General features: G+C 37.1%; 1 protein-coding gene across 7 annotated transcripts in view; it reads left to right on the forward strand.

Annotated features, from left to right (window-relative positions):
• The window catches only part of BBS4 (Bardet-Biedl syndrome 4), an 82,003-nt gene that overhangs the window by 12,476 nt on the left and 44,773 nt on the right, over positions 1 to 24,754 (forward strand). For 2 of the 7 annotated variants that reach the window (XM_056798287.1, XM_056798317.1), the window contains exons 3-4: positions 2,294 to 2,501; positions 22,466 to 22,545. The exons of 1 other annotated variant lie outside the window; for it this stretch is intronic. In XM_056798287.1, coding sequence (XP_056654265.1) covers positions 2,294 to 2,501; positions 22,466 to 22,545 — 288 coding nt within the window. The remainder of the gene's footprint in view (positions 1 to 2,293; positions 2,502 to 22,465; positions 22,546 to 24,754) is intronic. 4 more of the 7 variants (XM_056798294.1, XM_056798323.1, XM_007478117.2 and 1 more) reach the window with 2 other exon arrangements.

Genomic DNA, 24,754 nt, shown 5'->3' on the forward strand with positions numbered 1-24,754 from the left:
TTAAATTTACATGTCCTAGACTTCACTGGCAGTTGGGCAAACAAAACCTGGGGCCCATTTTCAGAATAACATTTTCAGTTCATAAAATAAAATACATAAGATTACAAAGGGAAGACCAATTGTATTGAAATAAAGTTATCAAAATTAAAAGTGAAAAAAAAAGTTCCCAGATGCTTGTTTAAGATATCCTGTCCTAGAAGATAAAATGCAAACTCCCCATCTAGGACATTCTACAGTCTGGCTTCAAAGTTCAAGTCATCAGTTTTAAACTATCAGGCATATGAAAAAAAATATCTAAATCACTAATAATCAGAGAAATGTAAATTAAATCAACTCTGAGGTCTATTTCACACTCATCAGATTAGCTAAGTTAACAACAAAAAAAAAAAGACTTTTGAGTAGGTACATTAATGTATTGTTAGTGGAGCTGTGAATTGGCCCAGCGAATTGATTCAACTATTCCATTGTTAGGATTATACCCCAAAGAAATCCAGGAAAGAGGAAAAAGCATGCATATGTACAGAAATATTTCTAGCAGCTTTTTTTGCACATTTGCCAAGACTAGATATTAAGGGGGTGCCCATCTGTTGGGTAGTGGTTGAATACATATTAATAGATAAATGTAATGGAATACTGCTATACTGTAAGAAATGAATAGTACTATTTCAGAGATACCTGGGAAATTTTGTATCAGTTGATGCAGGATAAAGTGAGCAGAATCCAGGATTTATAAAATCATCATAGCATTATAAAGAAAAACAATTTTGAAAGATTTAAGAAATTGATCTATTCAGTAACCAACTATGATTCCAGAGGATTCATGATGAAAGGTGCTACCTACCACTTGACAGAAGTGATGGACTCAGGTTGAAGACTGAGACATATTTTTTGGAGATTGCTACAACTGGAGGGGCCAGTGAGGGGATTTGTTGTTTTGCTTGGCTATTCATATTTATTATAAGCTTTTTGTTATTATAATGAGCGAGGAATTAGGTGGAAAGAAGAGAAAAAAGATTTTTTGCTAATTAAAGCAGTTTAATTAAATTTTTAACAAAGTTGGCTTCAAGCTATCCTTCAATTTTATTTTACTGCTTAACATTCAGTATTCTAATTGAACTGGATTATTAGCTTCCTTGATATCATTTTACCATCTCCCATCTCTCTGCTTTCTTACAACTCATTTCTGTACAACTACCCTCTTAGCAATCTGCTTGTTTCAAAGTCTTCTCATACTCAAGGGCTGGTTTAGATGCTATTATTTTAATGGAAGTGAGTAGGTAGCTGATTTCTAAGGGCCCTTATATCCATGCCAGACGTCAGCCTCTAAATGCCTACAGGAATAAAGGGCCTATTCTGAAGGGAGCTTTTTCAACTTTTAACTCCCAGTGCTCTTCTTTGTAATTGGGGGACTTGAGTTTGGAATTAGGGCCTCCAGAGCTCATAAAGGCTACATTATACTGATAGCTCACATGTCTATAAGGATTTTAATGGTCATAACAATCTTACAATAACCTAAGAACCTGATAGTCTAAGTAGTAGTATCCTTTTTTGTTATTGAAAAAAGTCAGTTTTGTTGAAACTCAAATATTGTCCAGAGTATCAGAGCCAGGATAGACCTCATGGCTCTTAAATCCAATGTTATGCTTTTCACCATAGACACTGCATTTTATACCTTAGATACAGTCTACTTTAATATCTTCTTCTCCCTACCTCCACTTCCATTCCCACAATTGATCTGATGTGGGAAAATGGTTTTTGCCTGAGATTATTGATGAACTTGGATGATTTAAATAAACTGACCAAGGGCTGGAAAAAGCTACTAAACTGTGTACTTTTTTGCCTCTTAACCAAATAGGAAATTTCTCCATGAGAAAAAAATCCTCCTCTTGACATCCTCAGAGGGAGAAGGATGTCAAGATTTATGGTCATGTTAGCTGAGCCCAGAGTTTGTGAAACTCCAGAGGCAGGTGAAAAATGGGAACCGTTGCTGCTGCTGCCTCTGCTGTCATTCTCTGTGTTTGTATCTAAGAATATGTGTATATTATGTGTGTGTGCATGCTTTTGCATGTGTGTTGTATGTGTGGTGAAAGACTTACAGACACAGTGGTAAAAGGGAATGACTTGGTTCAGATGCAGTTTCCAAAGTCCCTGGATCAATACATAGCTGTTAAGCTTCAGGGAAGGCTGTATCTTTTGTCAGTGAGCAAGGGAAATTCCCAAAGTCTTTTCCCTTGGGATGAATACTCTGCCAATAAGAGAAAGGTTTTTTCTTTTGTATTTTCCTGTCCAAAAGAAGATGATTTAGCTGAAAGAGAGCCACTCCTGGGGTCCCTTCAGGATCTAAAAGGAAATGCAGAAGGAGCCAGGTCAGAACAATTCGTGGAAACAGTAGGGGCCACCGTAGAAGAAGCCTCCCTACGTAGCAAAGCTGCAGAAAGCAATACCCATAAATATTTGGTGATAACTACATACAGAGAGGAGCCCTTCTCATATTCAGAACTGTAAGTGACTGGTGTTTGAAATAGATCTTTGGGATTAAAAGTTATATATTCACAGAACAGAGCAACTAGTGCTTTTGTCCCCAACCATTGAAATTTATAGTGCCCTGGCAGTACTTAGTGGTCCTTCATCGGTTATCAACAGCTGAGCTTATTAGCATTTAGTAAATAAAAAAGTAATTTAAATAAGGAGCTAATCTCCCAGGTTTACTACAACCTGGTATCTGCACTTCAACTGAATTTGTCTTAAAAGCTGATTTGAAGATTTTATGCTATATGTCTCAGGTACAAAGTTTGTTAGTTGCAAGTGTGCTCTCATAGGTTCCTGATTTGTTTTTCTCTTTGAAAACCACATCCAAACCCTTTTCTATTATAATAATTCAAATTATGTCTCAGTCTACTGGCTCATCATTCATATTTATACCTTATCAGTGAGTTTTCTCCAAGGATACTCTAAGGCCCATTTCTGCTCTCTCACTATGCTCAGGGATTTCATCAGCTCCTCTGGGTTTAATTACCCCTGTTCAGAGGACTCCCAGATCTATATGTCTAACCTTGGTTTCTCTTCTGAATTGTAGTCAAATATTTTTGTCAGCCATTTGTATGTTTGAAACAAGATATTCTAGAAGTATTCCAAACTAAATAACAATCTCTTACATACCACTTCAACCTCTAAGCCTATCCCTCTTCTTGTGAGGGGCATGCTATTCTTTCACTTACCCAGATTCACAAAATTAGTGTCATCCCTATCTCTTTCTTAACTCTTCCTCACCCCACATATGTAATCAGTTGCTAGTTCTTGTTGTTTGTACCTTTTACAGCCTGTCCCGTATCTGCCTCCACCTCAGTTAACTCAGTCATACTTCTTTCAGGTCGTTATCGCCTCTTGCCTGGACTATTCCAGTAACCTGATTAACTTTCCTTCCTGGAGCCTTTCCCCTTTCCAGTCCACTCTCCACACAGCTGCCCAAGTGATTTCCTTAAAGTGCAATTCTGACCATGTCACTTGTGTCCTGCTTACTCCATGATAAAAAATGAGCTCCTTTGTTTGCCCTTTAAAGTCCTTCCAAGCTAAACCAGATCTGCTTCTCCACTAGGCGCATTAATGGCTGGGGGGCTTTCTTGTACTTTAGGATCCAGCAGAAATGGATGATCTTTTCGTGATTCTTCTCACATGACCTTCTTTGAACCATGCCTTCAGGCTGGTACCCCCCCCCACAATGCTCTGCTGCTTTCTCATTGACACCTCTTCAGAGTCCTTCATTTTATTACAGACATGGCCAAGGGCCCACCTTTTTTATGAAGCAGGGCCTGATCCCCTTTCAACTGCTGACTGTTTATCTTATAGATAGACTTATTTATGTACGTGCTTTCTCCAATTAGAATAGAAGGTCCTTGAAAGCAGGGCCTTTATTTTTGTCTTTGCAGCTTTATCCACTCTTATAAGGCCTGGTGCTTAATAAGTGCCTGTTCATTAATTGATTCTTGTGTGCTTGAAATTAAGGAGCCCAGTTCTAATGTGAGTTGTTGTTATCTAGAAATTTCCTAGGTTTTCTAGGTAGGGGCATTAGAGACTTAAGAGTTCAGAGAAATAACAAAAAACCTGAACATCTCTGACATAAAGATTATATACAGAGGCTTTTGTTCCCATTGAGATTGATCTATTTGTTTTCTGTTCTTTAAATGTGTTCTTCGGTGCTCTTGTTCTTCTTCTTTTTTGTTACCTAGAGTATCCTCTTACCTTTTTCCTGCCTTTATGATTCAAGGCCCAACTCTGGCCACTTTTCTCATAAAACCTTTCTTGGCCACCCCAACTAGTGGGACTTTTAGAGCAAGCACCTTACTCTCTCCCAAATTTTAATAGCACTCATAGACCATTACCACCCATTTGGCACTTACCCTAAAAAGCTGACTTTGTTATCATTTCATGTGTAGATTCCCCACTCCCCTTGCCAAAACAAAATAAACCAAAAAGAAATGGTGAGATTTAAGCACCTATGGACAAGGACCATATTTTATACTTCTGAATATGCCCCATAGCACCTGCCATGCTAGATTAGGTACTCAAATACTTGTTTATTTTATAGCACAAATTTAACATAAAGTTGAACTCTGAGGAAATTAAAAAGCCTAGAAATGTGAGCTGAGTGCTTGGATGTTAACAGGGATGCCTGTTTTACTGTGGGTTTGGGGGGCATTAATAGACATCATAATTCACCAAAGGAGGTAAGAAATGGGATAATGGTGCTTATTAGACACAATGGATTTTTTTTCTAAGAGTAAAACAAAGGTTGCTTTGGACTTAATGTTGGAATTTCTTTATGAATTCTCCCCTGCTTTGGTTTCCTGGCAGAGCTTTCCCATGGCTATCTCATCCTGGAGAATGAGACAGATCAATTCAAAGGAGATATTAGAAATGGTCCATGGGTGTTCTGTATAAAACAGTCTAGAAAGGTAGTAGAAATCAGAGTTGGGAAGTGAAGAGAAGTGACACTGCCCTCACTACAAACCCCTCCTGATCATGGAACTCATGCATGAGAAATGAAAACCATTCTCCCCTGAAAATCATTTTCATTTATTGTTAGATCAGGATCTCTACCTTTCCCTATATCATTTCTTTTCTCAAGCTTCAAAAGTAATAGAATAAAGATTGCTGTTAATTGAAGCACTGTTATTCTCAATTGAAGCAGAGTTATTCTCAAGATAGAATACTCTTATCATGATAGGATTTAAATTTCCTAATTGCATTTGAAATTTAATTCTTTCAGAAATACTTTTCTTGTTTTAAATTGAAATTTTGGCACTCATTTTTTTTCTGGTTTATTTTTTCTAAATTTTCTAATAGACACATTACAGTAAATGATAATGTCCTGGAAAATAATAGGGCTTTAAATTGGCTTTTTAAATTATTGTAAGGTACTTAATTTCATGCTCCTTCCTTTTATCCCCAAAATGTAATTGATGAAAGACATTTAGGGCTTTTGGTTAAAAAACTGAGTTTTCTTTTGTTTGGAATGAGAAGACTTGGGTTTGAATGACAAATTTGCTATTTATTACTTCAAACATATCACTGAACCACTCTAGGCCTCATTTCCTCCTATATAAATTGAGAGGGTGGAATGAGACCAGTGATGGTGAACCTTTTAGCGACTGAGTGTTCAAACCTCAGCCCTCATACTACATGTGAGCCCCTTACTGCATGTGAGCTCCCTGCCTTACCACAGACAGGGGAGGGAGGAAGCACTCCTATTGGGCTGCTGGGCAGAGGGGTGGTTGATATGAAAAAATGTCCTCAGGTGTAGTGGAGAGGGGGAAGATAGCAGTACCATCTGGCATGTTCTGGCACATGTGCCATAGGTTTACCAGCACAGAACTAGATCATCTCTTAGGTTCTTTGCAGCTATAAAATCTTTTTAAGGCACTGCATTCTTATTTTTATAAAATGTTAAGGGATAAATCACAAAAAAATTTCAAGTATTTCTGACATTTTTCTAAACCATTCTGTAAGACTGAAAGATACCAGTTTAGTTTCCACTATAGATTGTGTAAATGTTTTTGTACTATAGAAAAGGACTAGTTTTGATTGAGGAAGCTAAAAGAACTACCTTAATCCTGAGAAAATCCCTAAGCTCAAAGGCCTGAGGAATCCTGATTGAAAACTCCAGTCTTCAAGAATAGATCTGTCCGATCCATTGTTCTATTCCACATTGACATTTATTTAATGTTAGTTTACAACAAAATAAAGAACATCATGAATTTTAGCCTGTTGTGTATTTTGGTTTGAATTAGCTTCTTAATAAATCTGTATTTTCATTGATAGATTTTGCTTTTACACCTGCTTCATTTCCAGTTTATATTCCTGGCTCCCAAGTTTTGAGGCTGGTTTTTTTTTTTGGGTGTGGGGAACCTTTCACTTAAATTGTTTTCCTATGTTTTGTTTTTCCTGATCTGCACTCATTAGTTGACATGTCTTATCATATGTCCCTGAATTCTTCATATCTCTTGTTTCTTGCTGTGTAGTAATCTGTTATATTAATGTACAAGAATTTGTTTAATCATTCTCCAAATTTTCAGGCAACTCTTTAGTTTCTTATTCTTTGTTGGCACATGAAATAGTGCTACTGAAAAGATTTTGATGTACTTTGAATATTTCTTTCCATCTCTGTCAGTTTTGAGTGTCACACACTGAGTAGACTTTCTCTACTTGCTTTGTAGTTGCTTAAATATACCTCAGCTGTTTGGATCAGGATGAAAATTATCATGGCTTAGGGTTCTTAAAAATACTTCAGATGGTCAGTTTTTAACTAGGAGAATTTGGTGATGATGACTGTAATAGAACAGAATATATATATATATATACATATTTTACTTTAGTTCACCATGTTCTTGATTGCTGTGACTAGTAGGGAGCAAGTGTCTCTGCATAGACTTCCCATTGGGATGGTGAATGAATGCCAGACAGGTAACCCCCAAGGAAGTACCTCTCTACTTTTTGCCTCCAGAGACCAGTTTCCAAAATAGCCCCAGGTATGGGAATAGAGCATTGCCTAAGTGACAGGGCCACCAAGGGCCAAACCCCAGGGGCCTTCTAGAGCCTGTACTGGACTCTGCCAGTGCTTCACCTTTTCCTATGAAGGAAAGAGATACTTTGGTAAAGACTGGGCTGTCTGGACCATTTTCACATGTTTTTCTAATTAAATCAAGAACAAAAAGTAGTGTTTTCTCAGAAAGGATTGGTAATGTGTTCATATTGTGGCCCAGTAGTTAAGAAGACTTAAGTAGAAGTATCATAACAGAGAATATGACCAATTTAGAGAAAACAAAAAGAAAGACTTCCAAGCAGAACTAGTATATCAGATACAGAACAAATAAGAGGATGCATTTTAAGTGCAAAACAATATGACCCTAAAAATTGTATAACAGTCCGATATAATGTGAACTAAAAGCACAAGGAAAATAATAGAGAATTTTATAATCAAAATTTCTTGTTTACTTAATCTTTTCCAGGAGAGGCCAAAATTATGGGAACAAAAAAAGCAATTGGTCTATATTTGCCACCACAATGTATGTCATTCATTTCAAATAATAACTAAGATTGTAGGCTGGGCCCATCTAAGCAAGGCCCTCTGCTTTTTACCAAGGGACACCAGCTCCCCTGTTGAATGCTATACCTTTGAGTGTAGGTTTTTTCCAGGTAAATAAAGCTTTCCAAGCTTCCAGACTTTGACTTTCTTTGTCACCAAGCTACTACACTCTTCCTTGCCTTTGTTGTTGCCTCTTAGGTTCCCATGTAACCTGTCCTTCCCTTCATCCCTCATACTCCTGTGGGATTTTGGAATTCAGAAAGATGTCCAAGACAGTAATTAATCAGAAGTACATAGAGAAAAAATTATATAGCTGAGCCTCCTCTGGCCAGTGTCCTTCCTTGCTGTGTCCTTGCTGTGTCCTTCCTCCTAATGCCACCCCTTCCCCCAATTCATGTATCCTAATTGGATTTAGAATTGAAAAACTCTTGTTAGAGTTGGGGCTCCTTAAGATGGTGGCTTAGAGAAAGCTAAAGTTCAGATCTCCGGAAACCCTTTGCTAACAAACTCAAACTATATGCTCCTAGGGCACTGAAATTCAAAACAAACAACAGCATAGACCCCAGGAATCCTCCTCCTGGACCTGGGTCAAAAGGTATGGCCCCCCTCCAAAAGCCAGAACCCGAGATTACTTGGACCTAAGGGGTAGTAAGAAGGAAGGTCCCAGGACCCATACCCCCCAACCCAGAGCACCGAGTCCAAGGCAGCAGAGGGAACCTCAGAGCCTCACGGCCGGCTATTCTGAAGGCCGCTTCCTGAAAACAACCTGACTCAGACGAGGGGGCACCCAACACAGATAGCAGGGAAACAGAGAGAGATAGGGGGAGCCTGTAACCCCCTGGCTGGATCCCTCCATCCGAGTCTCATGGAAGGTCCCTGCCTCAAGGCATACTCAGTTCAACCCAGCGAAAGTTAATCCTATCAGGAGCCCTCGGAGCTCTGGGAAGCCGAGATCCCCTCAGAGTGCTGGCTCTTCTGGCCGGCTAAGGCACAGAAACAAACACCCTGCGGAAAGGGTCAAGCCAGGCTCAGAGCATGGAAGTAAGACAACGGAGAAGCATCAGGAGGGAACCGAGGAGGGCAGTAACATGGAAACACCAGCAATTCCCTGGGAAGACAGAACAACAACTGCATAGAATGGACAATCTGCCTAGGGCTAAAACCTCTGAACACCAGACATAGATAAGAAAAGCTAGTCCTCCCCACTCAGATAGAGATGGCAAACTCCACAGAGGCACAAAAGCCCCAAAATTCCAAGAAAAACAAGAAGAAGGGGGCAACTTTGGACACATTTTATGGAGCAAAAATACAAAATACAGAGGACATAGAAGAGGAAACACAAGCAAATGCTCCAAAACCTTCCAAAGGAAATGGAAACTCTCCACAAACCCATGAAGAATTTGAATTGGAAAGGATCAAAAAGATGGAAGCCCTCTGGGAGGAAAAGTGGGAAATAATGCAAAAGAAATTCACACATCTACAAAACCAGTTTGACCAAAGTGAAAAGGAAAACCAAGCTTTAAAAGTCAGAATCAGGCAACTCAAAGACAACGAGCAAGAATTAATAAAGCAAAGCCAAAAGACCAAGAAATTAGAAGAGAACATAAAATATCTCACTGACAAGGTGACAGACTTGGAAAATAGAGGAAGAAGAGATAATTTAAGAATAATTGGTCTTCCAGAAAAGCCAGAAATAAACAGCAAACTCAACATCGTAATACAAGATATAATCAAAGAAAATTGCCCAGAGATTCTAGAACAAGGGGGCAATACAGCCACTGACAGAGCTCACAGAACACCCTCTACACTAAATCCCCAAAAGACAACTCCCAGGAATATAATTGCCAAATTCCAAAGCTTTCAAACAAAAGAAAAAATCCTACAAGAAGCCAGAAAAAGACAATATAGATATAAAGGAATGCCAATCAGGGTCACACAAGACCTTGCAAGTTCCACTCTGAATGATCGTAAGGCATGGAACATGATTTTCAGAAAGGCAAGAGAGCTGGGTCTTCAACCAAGAATCAGCTATCCAGCAAAACTGACTATATACTTCCAAGGGAAAGTATGGGCATTCAACAAAATAGAAGATTTCCAAGTTTTTGCAAAGAAAAGACCAGAGCTCTGTGGAAAGTTTGATATTGAAAAACAAAGAGCATGGAATACCTGAAAAGGTAAATATGAAGGAAAGGGAAAAGGAGAAAAATGTTATCTTTTTCTTTTACTCAAACTCTCTTCTATAAGGACTACATTTATATCAATCTATGTATACTAACGTGGGGAAAATGTAATGTGTAAATAGGGGGAAAAGAAAGACCAAATAGAATAATCTTTCTCACACAAAGATTCACACGGGAAGGGGAGGGGAAGAAAACTCCTATAAGAAGGAGAGGAAGAGAGTTTTTACTTAAACCTTACTCTCAGGGAAATCAACTCTGAGAGGGAAGAACATCCAGATCCATTGGGATCGTGAATTCTATCTTACCCAACAAGGGAAGGGAGAAGGGAAAACCAAGGGGGGGTAGGTGGGAGGGAACACAAAAAAGGGAGGGAAGAAGAGGAGGGGGGGGGAACAAAAAGGGAGGGACTAGAAAGAGAAACATATCAAGGGAGGGGACAAGGGGGACTGATTTAAAGTAAATCACTGGACTAAAAGGTAGAGCTGAAGAAGAAAGGTTAGAATTAGGGAAGGATATCAAAATGCCAAGGAGTCCACAAGTGACAGTCATAACTTTGAACGTGAATGGGATGAACTCACCCATAAAACATAGACAAATAGCAGAATGGATTAGAATCCAAAACCCTACCATATGTTGTCTTCAAGAAATACACATGAGGTGGGTAGACACCCACAAGGTCAGAACTAAAGGATAGAGTAAGACCTTCTGGGTCTCAACTGTCAGAAAGAAGGCAGGAGTGGCAATCGTGATATCTGATAAGGCCAAAGCAAAAATAGACATGATCAAAAGGGACAGGAAGGTAATTATATTTTGTTAAAAGGGACTTTAGACAATGAGGAAATATCATTAATCAACATGTATGCACCAAATAATATAGCACCCAAATTTCTAATGGAGAAACTAGGAGAATTGAAGGAAGAAATAGACAGCAAAACCATATTAGTGGGAGACTTAAACCAACCATTATCAAATTTAGATAAATCAAGTCAAAAAATAAATAAGAAAGAGGTAAAAGAAGTGAATGAAATCTTAGAAAAATTAGAATTAATAGACATATGGAGAAAAATAAATAGGGATAAAAAGGAATACACCTTCTTCTCAGCACCACATGGCACATTCACAAAGATTGACCATACATTAGGTCACAGAAACATGGCACACAAATGCAGAAAAGCAGAAATAATAAATACAGCCTTTTCAGATCACAAGGCAATAAAAATAATGATTAGTAATGGTACATGGAAAACCAAATCAAAAATTAATTGGAAATTAAACAATATGATACTCAAAAATCGTTTAGTTAGAGAAGAAATCATAGAAACAATAATTTCATCGAGGAAAATGACAATGGCGAGACATCCTTTCAAACCTTTTAGGATGCAGCCAAAGTGGTAATCAGAGGTAAATTCATATCCCTGAGTGCATATAGTAACAAACTAGGGAGAACAGATATCAGTCAATTGGAAATGCAAATAAAAACACTTGAAAGCGATCAAATTAAAAAAACCCTAGCAGAAAACCAAACTAGAAATCCTAAAAATTAAGGGAGAAATTAATAAAATCAAAAGTGATAGAACTATTGATTTAATAAATAAGACAAGAAGCTGGTACTTTGAAAAAAACAAACAAAATAGACAAAGTACTGGTGAATCTAATTAAAAAAAGAAAGGAAGAAAAGCAAATTAACACCATCAAAGATGAAAAGGGGGACAGCACCTCCAATGAAGAGGAAATTAAGGCAATCATTAAAAATTACTTTGCCCAATTATATGGCAATAAATACACCAATTTAGGTGATATGGATGAATATATACAAAAATACAAACTGCCTAGACTAACAGAAGAAGAAATTGAATTCTTAAATAATCCCATATCATAAAATGAAATCCAACAAGCCATCAAAGAACTTCCTAAGAAAAAATCCCCAGGGCCTGATGGATTCACCAGTGAATTCTATCAAACATTCAGAGAACAGTTAATCCCAATACTATACAAACTATTTGACATAATAAGCAAAGAGGAGTTCTACCAAACTCCTTTTATGACACAAACATGGTACTGATTCCAAAACCAGGCAGGTCAAAAACAGAGAAAGAAAACTATAGACCAATCTCCCTAATGAATATAGATGCAAAAATCTTAAATAGGATACTAGCAAAAAGACTCCAGCAAGTGATCAGAAGGATCATCCACCATGATCAAGTAGGATTTATCCCAGGGATGCGGGGCTGGTTCAATATTAGGAAAACCATCCACATAATTGACCACATCAACAAGCAAACCAACAAGAACCACATGATTACCTCAATAGATGCAGAAAAAGCCTTTGATAAAATACAACACCCATTCCTATTAAAAACACTAGAAAGCATAGGAATAGAAGGGTCGTTCCTAAAAATAATAAACAGTATATATCTAAAACCATCAGCTAATATCATCTACAATGGGGATAAACTAGATGCATTCCCAATAAGATCAGGAGTGAAACAAGGATGCCCATTATCACCTCTACTATTTGACATTGTACTAGAAACACTAGCAGTAGCAATTAGAGAAGAAAAGGAAATTGAAGGCATCAAAATGGCAAGGAGGAGACCAAGTTATCACTCTTTGCAGATGACATGATGGTCTACTTAAAGAATCCTAGAGATTCAACCAAAAAGCTAATTGAAATAATCAACAACTTTAGCAAAGTTGCAGGATACAAAATAAACCCACATAAGTCATCAGCATTTCTATATATCTCCAACACAGCTCAGCAGCAAAAAACTAGAAAGAGAAATCCCATTCAAAATCACCTTAGACAAAATAAAATACCTAGGAATCTATCTCCCGAGACAAACACAGGAACTATATGAACACAACAACAAAACACTCGCCACACAACTAAAACTAGACTTGAGCAATTGGAAAAACATTAACTGCTCATGGATAGGATGATCCAATATAATAAAAATGACCATCCTACCCAAACTTATTTATCTATTTAGTGCCATACCCATGGAACTCCCAAAAAATTTCTTTACTGATTTAGAAAAAACCATAACAAAGTTCATTTGGAATAACAAAAGATCAAGGATATCCAGGGAAATAATGAAAAAAAAAACACAAATGATGGGGGCCTTGCAGTCCCAGACCTTAAACTATATTACAAAGCAGCAGTCATCAAAACAATTTGGTACTGGCTAAGAGACAGAAAGGAGGATCAGTGGAATAGACTGGGGGCAAGCGACCTCAGCAAGACAGTATACGATAAACCCAAAGATCCCAGCTTTTGGGACCAAAATCTACTATTTGATAAAAACTGCTGGGAAAATTGGAAGACAGTGTGGGAGAGATTAGGAATAGATCAACACCTTACACCCTACACCAAGATAAATTCAAAATGGGTGAATGACTTAAACATAAAGAAGGAAACCATAAGTAAATTGGGTAAACACAGAATAGTATACATGTCAGACCTTTGGGAGGGGAAAGACTTTAAAACCAAGTAAGACATAGAAAGAATCACAAAATGTAAAATAAATAATTTTGACTACATCAAATTAAAAAGCTTTTGTACAAACAAAACCAATGTAACTAAAATCAGAAGGGAAACAACAAATTGGGAAAAAAATCTTCATAGAAAACTCTGACAAAGGTTTAATTACTCAAATTTACAAAGAGCTACATCAATTGTACAAAAATCCAAGCCATTCTCCAATTGATAAATGGGCAAGGGACATGGATAGGCAGTTCTCAGATAAAGAAATCAAAACTATTAATAAGCACACGAAGAAGTGTTCTAAATCTCTTATAATTAGAGAGATGCAAATCAAAACAACTCTGAGGTATCACCTTACACCTAGCAGATTGGCTAACATGATAGCAAAGGAAAGTAATGAATGCTGGAGGGGATGTGGCAAAGTTGGGACATTAATTCATTGCTGGTGGAGTTGTGAACTGATCCAACCATTCTGGAGGGCAATTTGGAATTATGCCCAAAGGGCGACAAAAGAATGTCTACCCTTTGATCCAGCCATAGCACTGCTGGGTCTGTACCCCAAAGAGATAATGGAGAAAAAGACTTGTACAAGAATATTCATAGCTGCACTCTTTGTGGTGGCCAAAAATTGGAAAACGAGAGGATGCCCATCAATTGGGGAATGGCTGAACAAATTGTGGTATATGTTGGTGATGGAACACTATTGTGTTAAAAGGAATAATAAAGTGGAGGAATTCCATGGAGACTGGAACGACCTCCAGGAAGTGATGCAGAGCGAGAGGAGCAGAACCAGGAGAACATTGTACACAGAGACTAATACACTGTGGTATAATCGAATGTAATGGACTTCTCCATTAGTGGCGGTGTAATGTCCCTGAACAATCTGCAGGGATCTAGGAGAAAAAAACACTATTCATAAGCAAAGGATAAACTGTGGGAGTAGAAACACCGAGGAAAAGCAACTGCCTGACTACAGGGGTTGAGGGGACATGACAGAGGAGAGAGTCTAAATGAACACTCTAATGTAAATATTAACAACATGGCAATGGGTTCGAATCAAGAACACATGTGATACCCAGTGGAATCATGCGTCGGCTATGGGGGGTGGGTGAGGAAAAGAAAATGATCTTTGTCTTTAATGAATAATGCTTGGAAATGATCAAATAAAATATTATAAAATAAAAAATAAGAATTGGGGCTCCTCTATTTGCTGTGTGAGCTTGAGCAAGTCGCTTTACTTTTTTATGTTAGATCTCTAATATCTCTTCTATTTTTATCCATAATTTCCAGAGGTTATGAGCAATTAATTTATAATCTTAAATGAAAAAATTACAGCTATATGTTGCATTTCCCAATATGAGTAAATAGTTAGTCAGTAAGCATTTATTAAGTGTGCAAGGTGTTCAGGTAAGACTAGTACCTCTGGTGTGAGGCCTTGCTCCTTTCAGGGCTGCTTTCTGTCTTTGGTGTCCACCTGACACCCAACTCTCACCTGTGGTTGCAGGAAGCTATAGCATGAGCAACAGCTGCACCCTGGCTGGTGGGTTAAACCAGGTTGAGGGTACCCAACAGGCCCCTCTCCTGTCAGCAAGTAAGGGGATTGCCTACTCCAGGCATGTGAAGATTTCCCCAGTGGAAGGGGCAGATGAGAACAGTTTGTTCCACCTGGACCTTTGTTAGACATCAAAGAAGCCAAGATCATCTACCACATCTGGAGCCATCACCAGTTGCCTTGGTGTTTGTCTTGCTCCTGGACTGGACTTTGATGATTTATAGGACATATGTAGACTTTGTGCAACTCTGCCTCATTTAAATTTAATTTATGCTCCATTTTGGTCTTCTTTGAGTGTGAAGGACAACAACCAATTAAGTGCCTATAATGCTGACAAATAAGTGCTTTAAAAAATTAAGAAACAAACAAAAAATGTTAAGTTAAACCATATAATATTTGTATAAGAATGACTCCTAAACACTTTGAATCATTCAGCATCTATTTGTTTTACAGGATGCAAAAACTAAATAAGTTATAACTTGTAGAGAGCATTAGGAACATTCCCTGTCCTATATATGACATCTCCCTCTGTAAGCAAAAACAGTAGATACATTTGACTTCCAGGATATTCTTACATTTTATAAGATATACTTTTCCTATATTTTAGTTTTTGTTTTGCTGTACAGTTGAAAGAGACCTTAGGAATAACCTAGTACTACTGTTTTTATGATTTTTTTCAACAGGTGGTCATTCAGTTTGTATGTGAACATAACCAGTGTTGGGGAGCTTCACAAGGTTGTTTTTCGCTTGTCTAACTGTTTATTAGGAAGTTCATTCTTGTATCTGTTTCCCCATGATTTCCAGACATTTGTCTTATTTATATTACAAAGGATTCTATAAAATATATTTCATCTCTTAGATAAAGTGCTTAGATGTTTACTTTTTCAGAATTCCTTGCCTGGTATCAAATCAGAAACTTTGGGAACCAATGAAATTAGTCTAGGTACTCTTGAAAATAGTTTGTAACTATACTAGTAAATTTATTTAGTTGTTTATTCCCTTTGACTCCACTAGTGGTCATTTTTACCTTATAGTGGTCAAAAGAAAAGATCTCATATATATCAATATATTCATAACTTATTTTGTGGAAGCAAAACAGATAAACAAACAAAATAGATGCCCATCAATTGGGAAGTGACTAAAACTGGTCTATCAATAAATTGGAATATTGTAAAACCATGAGAGATGAGGAATGCCCAAAATGTGGTGGTCAGTGTATCAGTTTTTTGGATAACCATACTTTGTTACAAAGGAAGATATATAGGGGTGGGGTTCTTGAGAAGTCAAGTCAACATGCATGTATTTATTGCCTACTCTGTGCCAGTTCCTGGTGATACAAAGAAAGACAAAAAACCAAACCATATTTTAAAAAGAGAGAGATCCTCCTCCCAAAGATTTTACAATCTAAGATAAACATAGGATCAATTGGAGATAATTTCAGAAGGAAGGCATTATGAGATTAAGGAGGATTGGGAAAGCCATTGTGCAGAAGAGGGGAATCAAGACTTGAAGAAAGTGATAGCAGTTTTTGGGTAGCATCAATCATTTCTTAAAAGAGTTTTTAGAATATTTTTTCATGTGATTTGCACTCTAGACTTTTGACCTCCTTTACCTTTCTGACCCCCACCACTAGTTTTTAACTTTTGTCTTGCCACTGAACTTTGATGACTTTGGAAGAGAGAGACAGGATTTTGTGCAACTCTGCCTCATTTAAATTCAATTTATTCTCTAGTCAAAAGATATCACCAGTGATTTCAATTTGGGCTCTTTGAGTTCAAAGGACAATAACCATTCTGAATTTACAGTTTGTCAATATTCCCCTTTAAATGTGCTGTCCAGAATTGAAAATAATACTCCACATCCTTTTGTCCAGAGCAGGGTAGAATGCAACTGCTTTCTCTCTTTTTTTTGGATCTCTATAGTAGTGTTTAGCCTAAGCCTGTGACTTTTTTTCTTAAGCAGTTTTAGCACTGTTGACTCCTGTTGAGCTGAGTTCTCACTAAAAGTTGTAGATCTTTTAAAAGGTAACTATTATTAAAGCAGGTCTTAGGTTTCTTTGTAGTGACAAAGAATTGGAAATTGATGGGATGCCTATCAGTTGGAGAATTGCTATACAAATTGTGGTATATGATTGTGATGGTATGCTACTGCACCATAGGAAGTAATGAGTAGGGTGATTTAAAAATTTTTTGAAGGAACTACATGAAATAATAAATAGTGAAATGAGTACAACAAGAAGAACATTATACACAGCTACAGAATTAATGTTGGAAGAATAAATTATAAATGTTACCTCGAGAAAGTGAACTGAAAGTTAAAATGTGGAAGACTTAATTTATATGAACATATTGGTGACCCAGATGATAACTTCTATGATAGGGAGGGGCTGGGACACTTGTGGACTGGATTTATTAGGTGGCTATGTAGAAAAGTAAGTTAAATATATTAGAGATTTGTGACTTCACAATCTTCTTTTTATATATGGAAATTCTTGTTTTGTTTGGTTTTGTAAAATTTGGAATTAAAAAAATAAAGCAGATTCTCCTTCATCCTATACTCAGGCATCTAATTTTTTTTAATGTAAATATAGAACTGTATGTTTATTGTATTTTGTTCCATCCTGTTAATAATAACTATTCACATTTATGTAGTGCTTTAAAAAGGTTTATTCTTAAGAGTACTTCTCTCAAAAAAACAACCCTGTGGGGTAGGTAGTGTAAGTATGATTATCACCATTTTTACAGATAACGAAGTGTAAATTCCAATTGGCTTATCACAGAGCCATAAATCTAGAGCTGGAGAAGACCTGGGTGACCAATGTTTCCTTCTCTCATATCTGGGACATTTCAGATCTGGAACTTGAACTCAGTTGTTTGGACTCCCAAGCCCAGTTTCTCTGTCTATTGCTCCTTATTACCTGTCAATCTAGATCACTTTGAATCTTGATTCTGCCCTTCATCCTTTACAGCTGTGTATCTGCCAATTTGAAAAATACATTTCTTATTTCTGAATGCATTGAATGCACTTTTCAAATCAACATCTGTTAATTCTTCAAGGCAACTTTAAAGCCAGCTTTGAACTTGTGAAAGTGAAACTCCACTTGCCAAAAAAATCTTCATAAAAACAGTAATCTAAACAAATGAATTCTTTGAGTAGATTAGCATTTAGGTGAGTGTAACAAGTATCAGAAAAATGCCAGTGCAATGTACTTAATAGTGCAACTTTTACTACCATAGAATATAGTTACAAAGATTGTCTCCAAGAAGTAGCTCTGTGGAATACAATATAAGATCCCTAAGGAGACTCCCAGATAAGACATTTTTAGTAAAGTCAGACCATTTAAAAATTTTGATCTTAATCATGTAAATCTGGATGTGTGATTTAAGATGCATTTTATGTTTACATATAGAAATCTTTTTTTTTTTGTCATCTCCACTTACACAAACTATTATATTTACAAATAGAAGGGGAAGTATGGTCTGGAAGAAGCATCTGGAGACCAGGATTTTAGTCTTGACTTCATCAACAGATTGCTTCCCTTCTTTAGGCCTCAGTTTTCTCATCTATAAAATGAGAAAGTTAAATAGAAGATCTTTACAGTCTTTCTGGCTTGCTTATGATTTTGTTATGCATGTAGGAGAAGTATTTGTCCAAATGTGCTCCTCTCCAATAAACATCTCAGAAGAGCATGATTTCTGAAATTATGTTTGCTTTTGGTTGGAAGCATATTCCCAAAGAACTGGAAGGCCATGTGAGCATTTAGCATTTCCCAATATATTTACATTTTATTCCATAATATTCCAGATGCAAAGATGCCATTCTGAGGAACTTAGTAGTTTGTCTACTGTCTGCCAGTGTCAAAGCCTATCAAATATAATTCTAGGAAGAAAAAGTGATTTACTTGGAAAATATATGTTTTATATGGCAGGCAAAATTTGACAATTTTTTAGTGAACTGGAAAGACATAATGCGTATAAGTTGGCTGTGGCTCCTAAGAAAAGACCTTAGTTTGAAGGCTGTATAACCTGTATAATAAAAGACTGTAGTTGGGAAAAGAGGTGTATAATAAAGTAGAGAAACTAGAGATACAATTCAGATGTTCCACTGTTGTAGAAATATTTTTTAAAAACTTTAAGAAGGCCTTCAAGCACTTGAATATCCCATGTTGAGGATGGCTAGAAAGACATGGACAGGGATTGTACAGGATGAGAAGCATGGAGGGGTTGTGATCTGGACAGAGATCAGATTGATCAAAATGTCATTGTGAATATTTAAGACCTGCTTAGTGTTCCAAAACCTTTTTATATAAGTGACTGCCTTCTTCTTGGAGGCAGTGCAGTGATGTGGATAGAATGTTAGTTAGATATGGAGTCAGAGCAGACTTTGATTCAAATCCTGCCTCTAGCCTTAACTGTGTGACTCCATAGAAACCACTTAACCCTCTGAACCTTTTAATTCCTCATCTGGAAAAATGGAAATAATAAAATGGGGCTAGTACCAATGAGGCCCCAAATGAGCTAATGCACTTTGTAAATTTTGAAGCACTACATGAAATCAAGTTATCATTAATTTATAGATTGATGACTGCTGATTTGTAGGTACAGAATGGGTACGATTATTTATATAATTATTCCACAATGATAGGCTCACTGAACTAGAGCCAATGGGTCTTGGGGGCCAGCTACTCCAACCTCAATGTTTTACAGATGAGGAAACTGAGGACCAGGGAGGTTGATTGTCTTGTGCAGAGGCAGGATTTGTCCTCCCTTAACCTTCTCTTTCCTCCCCTTCCCTCTTCTCTCTCTTCCCTAGGTCTTTTGACTAGAAAGTCAGTGCTCTTTCCACTGTACCACACTGTTTCTCCTATTGACAAATGGAGTTTTTGTAGTAAATTGGATTAAGATGTTTCCTAAAAAATTTATAGGTTCTCTGATCTAGCTATATATACTGCTCACATGCCTTCAGCTCCACTGTCTCCCTTATCTCACCCTCACTTTCCTGCACACACTTAGCTCACTCTTAGTTTAGGCTAGCCCTGAAATAGTGCTGTTTCTTACCAAATGTGATAGTTCTGGGTTGGCAGGATAATAATTAACAAGAATAACAATAATAGTGAAGGGTTCAGAGGCTTAAGTAGCTTCTCTGGGGTCACACAGTAAGGACTTGAGACAAAATTTTGTCTTTTATTAGAATACCCTGATGGAGCCAGGAAACAAGGTAATATAATACTTTCTGCAACAAATTCAACTTAGCAACACTTGGTACATGCTGGACACCTTTGTAGTAATTGGGGAATGTAAGGACAAAAGTGAAATAGCCTTTGCCCATTGGTGGGTAGGGGGCAACATGAACACAGGGAATAAATATACAGTGTAGATGAAGCAAGCACATAGTAATTTGGAGGGAGACAGAGAATGCTTGCTTTTTACTGGAAGAACAAAACATGGACAAAGACAAGTAAATGCAGTCTAATTTTTGTGGAAGGATCAGAGAAATCTTTGTGAAGTTGCCTAAGCTGAGCCATGAAAGAAGGTAAAGATCTGGAAAGGCAGAAATGAGGAAGCAATGCTTTTATATAACCCTTTTTTAAGGCCTGAGTTGTTGGGAGCTCCTAGCAATTCATAGTCTCGAATGCCCCACCCCTTCTGCTCTCCTCACTCAGACCACAGTGGGAAAGGGCATTCATTGTAAGGGGAGTCATGTGGCCTTTACCCTCCTTAGGAGCCCTAGGCTCCTTATCTGTAAAATGAAGTGATTGGCCTGGGTGATCACTAAGATCCTTTCTGACTGAGGATTCCATGGTCTCTAATGGCTCTCCTGACTTTCTGATCTTATGATAAGTCCCACTGTACGTGGCCCTTCAAACCATGTCTCTAGTATTGAGTTTTTTCGGATGATATATTTAGGAAGAATGTCGATAGTGTCCAGAGGAAGACAACCAGCATAGTAAAAGTCCTTAAGCTAATACCACATGAGGATTAGTTACATGAGAATTAATTAAGGAATTGGTAATATTTAGTATGAAATGGAGAAATGTTGGGTTGGACAAAATAGCTTTCTTTTTTAAGGGGTTTCATGTAAAAAAGAATCTAGTCTTATTTTGTTTGGCCCCTGAGGGTATCACTTGTTTCAAAGAGACCTATTTAAACTTGAAAATGGGAAATTTTTCCTAACAATTTGAGTTATTCAAAAATTCAAGAGCTGCCTTGAAAAGTAGTGGCTTTCCCCCAATCTGAGATCTTAAAGATTGGGAGGCAGCTAGGTGACTCAATGGATGGAGAACCAGGCCTGGAGACAGGAGGTCCTCGGGTCAAATGTGGCCTCTGATACTTCCCAGCTATGTGACTGTGAGCAAGTCACTTAACCCTATTGACTAGCCCAACTGAGTAGCCCATATTGCTTTTCTGCCTTGGAATCAATACTTGGTATTGATTCTGAAGACAGAAGGTAAGTGTTTAAAAAAAAAAAAAGGATTGGATATCACTTCTTAGGCATTTGTAGATGGAATCCTTTTTCAAGTACAGGTCTAGGCTAGATGATCCATAGAATCCCTTCAGTTCTGAAATTCTTTGACTATGATTTTTTTTTTATGTTAGATTATAAAATCTCTGAGGGCATGAATTAACAATAACCTGACTTGCTTAATTTTAAATAATAAGGTAGCCACTGGACTATTTTGTAATTAAGTAGATATTTACAATTAAGTATCATTAAAACATGAATGTAAAAGACTACATTGTTGGTTTAAATAATTTTTATATAAGAATAAAATATTAGAAAAGGCTATTCAGTTTCCTGACTTGATAGGAAACAATAATGGTTTAGTAGAAAGAACTGCCAAGCATCAGAAAATCTGGTTTCTAGTCTTGATTTTGGCTGTCTCTTTTTGTATGAATTATCAGTAATAAATCAGGATTAATTAAAAATGTTATTTTGACATAAATTGGCTATAGATAGTTGACAGTTTAAACTCTAGATATGAGGATCTTGCATAAATTCTGGGTTGGGAACAACAGCCTACTGGGAGGACAGGAGTGATCTAAGAGCTCCAGGGTCTTGGGTTCTAGTCTTTAGCACAGAATTTTGGGTCCTTTAGGTATAATAGTTTCTCCACATCCAAATTTGTTGAATGGAGATGAAAACTACTACCTTATGTACATGATGGGTTATTGGAAAGATTAGGTAAAATAATGCTTATGAGAATACTTAAATATATAGGCAATCACGAGAATTCTGTTAACTGTTTCTCTCAGTAGAATATAGGGATTTTTTTTTTCCATTTGAATTCCTAGAGCCTGCTTGGCACATAGTAGATGCTTAATAAATACTTATTGACTTGAGTTAAATAGAATTAATTTCATAGAAACAATGTTACAAATGAACAGTTGGTTGAATGGCATTACAGTAAAGTCTCCTGATGGTAAAAATGAGCCATGATCATAATTAGTAATTGTTACAAAATCATATTGGTAGGGAGATTGTTCTGCCAGATACGCTTTTAAAGTACTTAATATGGCTTAAGATAATAATAGTAAACATATTGTTTATTATTGAGGTTTCATTTAAGGCATCAAGGTGATTTGTAATAATTTTGAATATACAATAAAAACTTGATTAACCAGAACCTTTAAATAATGGTAATTTTTTTTTCTGCACTCCACTTTTAGGGGAAAGAGGCACATGACAAGCAAACAAGCTGATAACAGGGATTTAGCCAAACAAAGCAACTTCCAGCGTATAACCTTGGGTCAGTACAGATTTAGCGCAAATTCCTTCTGGTTCTCCATCTATATAGTTCTGGACAGTGAGAATTAATGTTCTAAATGAGGATAATAGCAAAACTTTACTTTTTGTATAGTTTATTGTCCTTTCCAGAGTACATTCGTTATTTCCTCTGAATTCATGATATCTCTATAAGTTAGAGAAGACACTTGTTAACAAATAAGGAAATTGAAGTGTGGAGGGGTTAAATAGTTTTCCTAAATCACACCTGTCCCTGGGAGATCTAGGCCCAGAATCCCATCTCATGACTCCTTATTTTAGCTGTTTCTGCTCCATCTCTTGTCCAAGTCTGCCGCAGTGGGAGAACCTCAGCTCATCCTTAGGAAGAGAATAAATGTAACTCCTACCTTTTTCCTTTTTCCCTTCCTTTCCATTTTGTTCTTATACCACAGACATTTCGTTTTAAACTTTATTGCTTCTGAATCCTTCTGTAACAAAGGGAAAAAATTCTGAAGCATCATGACTCTTGTCTATTGGTTTATATCTCACATCACATCTTTAGACCACCACCTCTCTATTGAGAGGATGCAGTGGATTTTTCATCATCAATTCTTGGGAATCTAGATTGGTCTGTATTAATTAATTGAACTAATAATTTCAAAAAGATTTTCAAAATAAAGAATAGTTTCCTTAATCCTTGTAATGGCATTGTTTTGGTTAGCTTACTTTAAAAAAAAAAGGCAAGGGGGCAGCTGGATAGCTCAGTGGATTGAGAGCTAGCCCTAGAGACAGGAGGTCCTAGGTTCAAATCTGGCCTCAGACACTTCCCAGCTGTGTGACCCTAGGCAAGTCACTTGACTCCCATTGCCTAGCCCTTACCACTCTTCTGCCTTGGAGTCAAGACATAGTATTGACTCCAAGCCTGAAGGTAAGGGTTTAAAAAAAAAAAAGGGGGAAGGAGGTAGAGTCTATATTATAGGATCATGAGTTTGACTTTGATTATAAGCAGAATTCCAGAATACACAGCCAAATCTATTCCCTTTTTCCCTTTCCCTTTTAGAAATAAATATTAGGAAAGTAGTTAGAATAATTTAATCCTAATCCAAAGCCTTTTGATTAATATGAAAGCCTATTAATCTTTCTATAATTCAATTCAGAAGCAATGTCCTGTTCTTCTTTTCTTGATTAGCCTAGAAAAGACTTTTCCCTGGAAGTAAATAGATTGGTGGGGGTATATAATGGAAGGGTACCTCTGATTGATCCAATTAAGAATAGAAATAGTCTCTTTTTCTATATCCTGAAGAGAATTAGAATGGGTCAGACTAGGACATCCCTTGAGTTTACCTTTGATTAGCTATAAAGAAGCACTCTTGAAGGGACTGGTTGAAGAGTTATTGAATGTTTTTAAAAAAATGTTTCTTCAGGGGTGTTCTTTTTAATGAAGCAAACTCCTGCTCTGCAAAACAGAATATAATACAGAATTTTCTTCTCTAATTATAAAGGAGTGGTTTATGAGGATTTAGATAGAGAAGCAGTGGTTGCTAATTGCTGATATGAGAACAGGTCATGCCAGAATGACCTCATTTCCTTTTTTTTGACAGGGTTGGTAGATCAGGGCAATGCCATGAACATAAACCCTGATTTCAACAAGGCATTTGACAAAGTGCATGATGATATCCTTGTGGACAATATTGGGAAATATGGGATAAGAGAGAGTACATTTAAGTGGAGAGAGGACCTGGTTGAATGATCAGACTCAAAGATTACAGTATAGTTATTGTCCAAGTGAAGAGAGATCTTTAGCTGGCTGATTCAGGGATCTGCCTATGGCTCTGTGATGGTCAGTATTTTTATCAGTGACTTAAGCAACAAGTATCTATTAAGTCCCTACTCTTTGTCAGGCACTGTTCTAAGCACCAGAGATACAAATACAGAGAATGAAATAATTGCTATGAAAGCATGATCAAATTTTCAGATGGTACAGAGCTGAAATACGTTGCATGACAGAGCCAAGATCCAAAAGATTTCAGTAGTCTGAAATGAACTGGGCTGTTGGGTTGAATTGAGAAAGATGACATTTAATAGAGTACATTCCCTACAATTAAGTTTAAAAATGAACTATCAGTATAGAGTGGGGAGGGGGGAAGGCTGGCTTATGTAGCAATCTATGTGAAATGATCTAAAGGTTTTATCTGAATGTGAGTCAGTTGCATGGTAGTCCAACCAGGTTCAGA

Source organism: Monodelphis domestica, chromosome 1 (genome assembly GCF_027887165.1).
Source record: "Monodelphis domestica isolate mMonDom1 chromosome 1, mMonDom1.pri, whole genome shotgun sequence".
NCBI lineage: Eukaryota > Metazoa > Chordata > Mammalia > Didelphimorphia > Didelphidae > Monodelphis > Monodelphis domestica.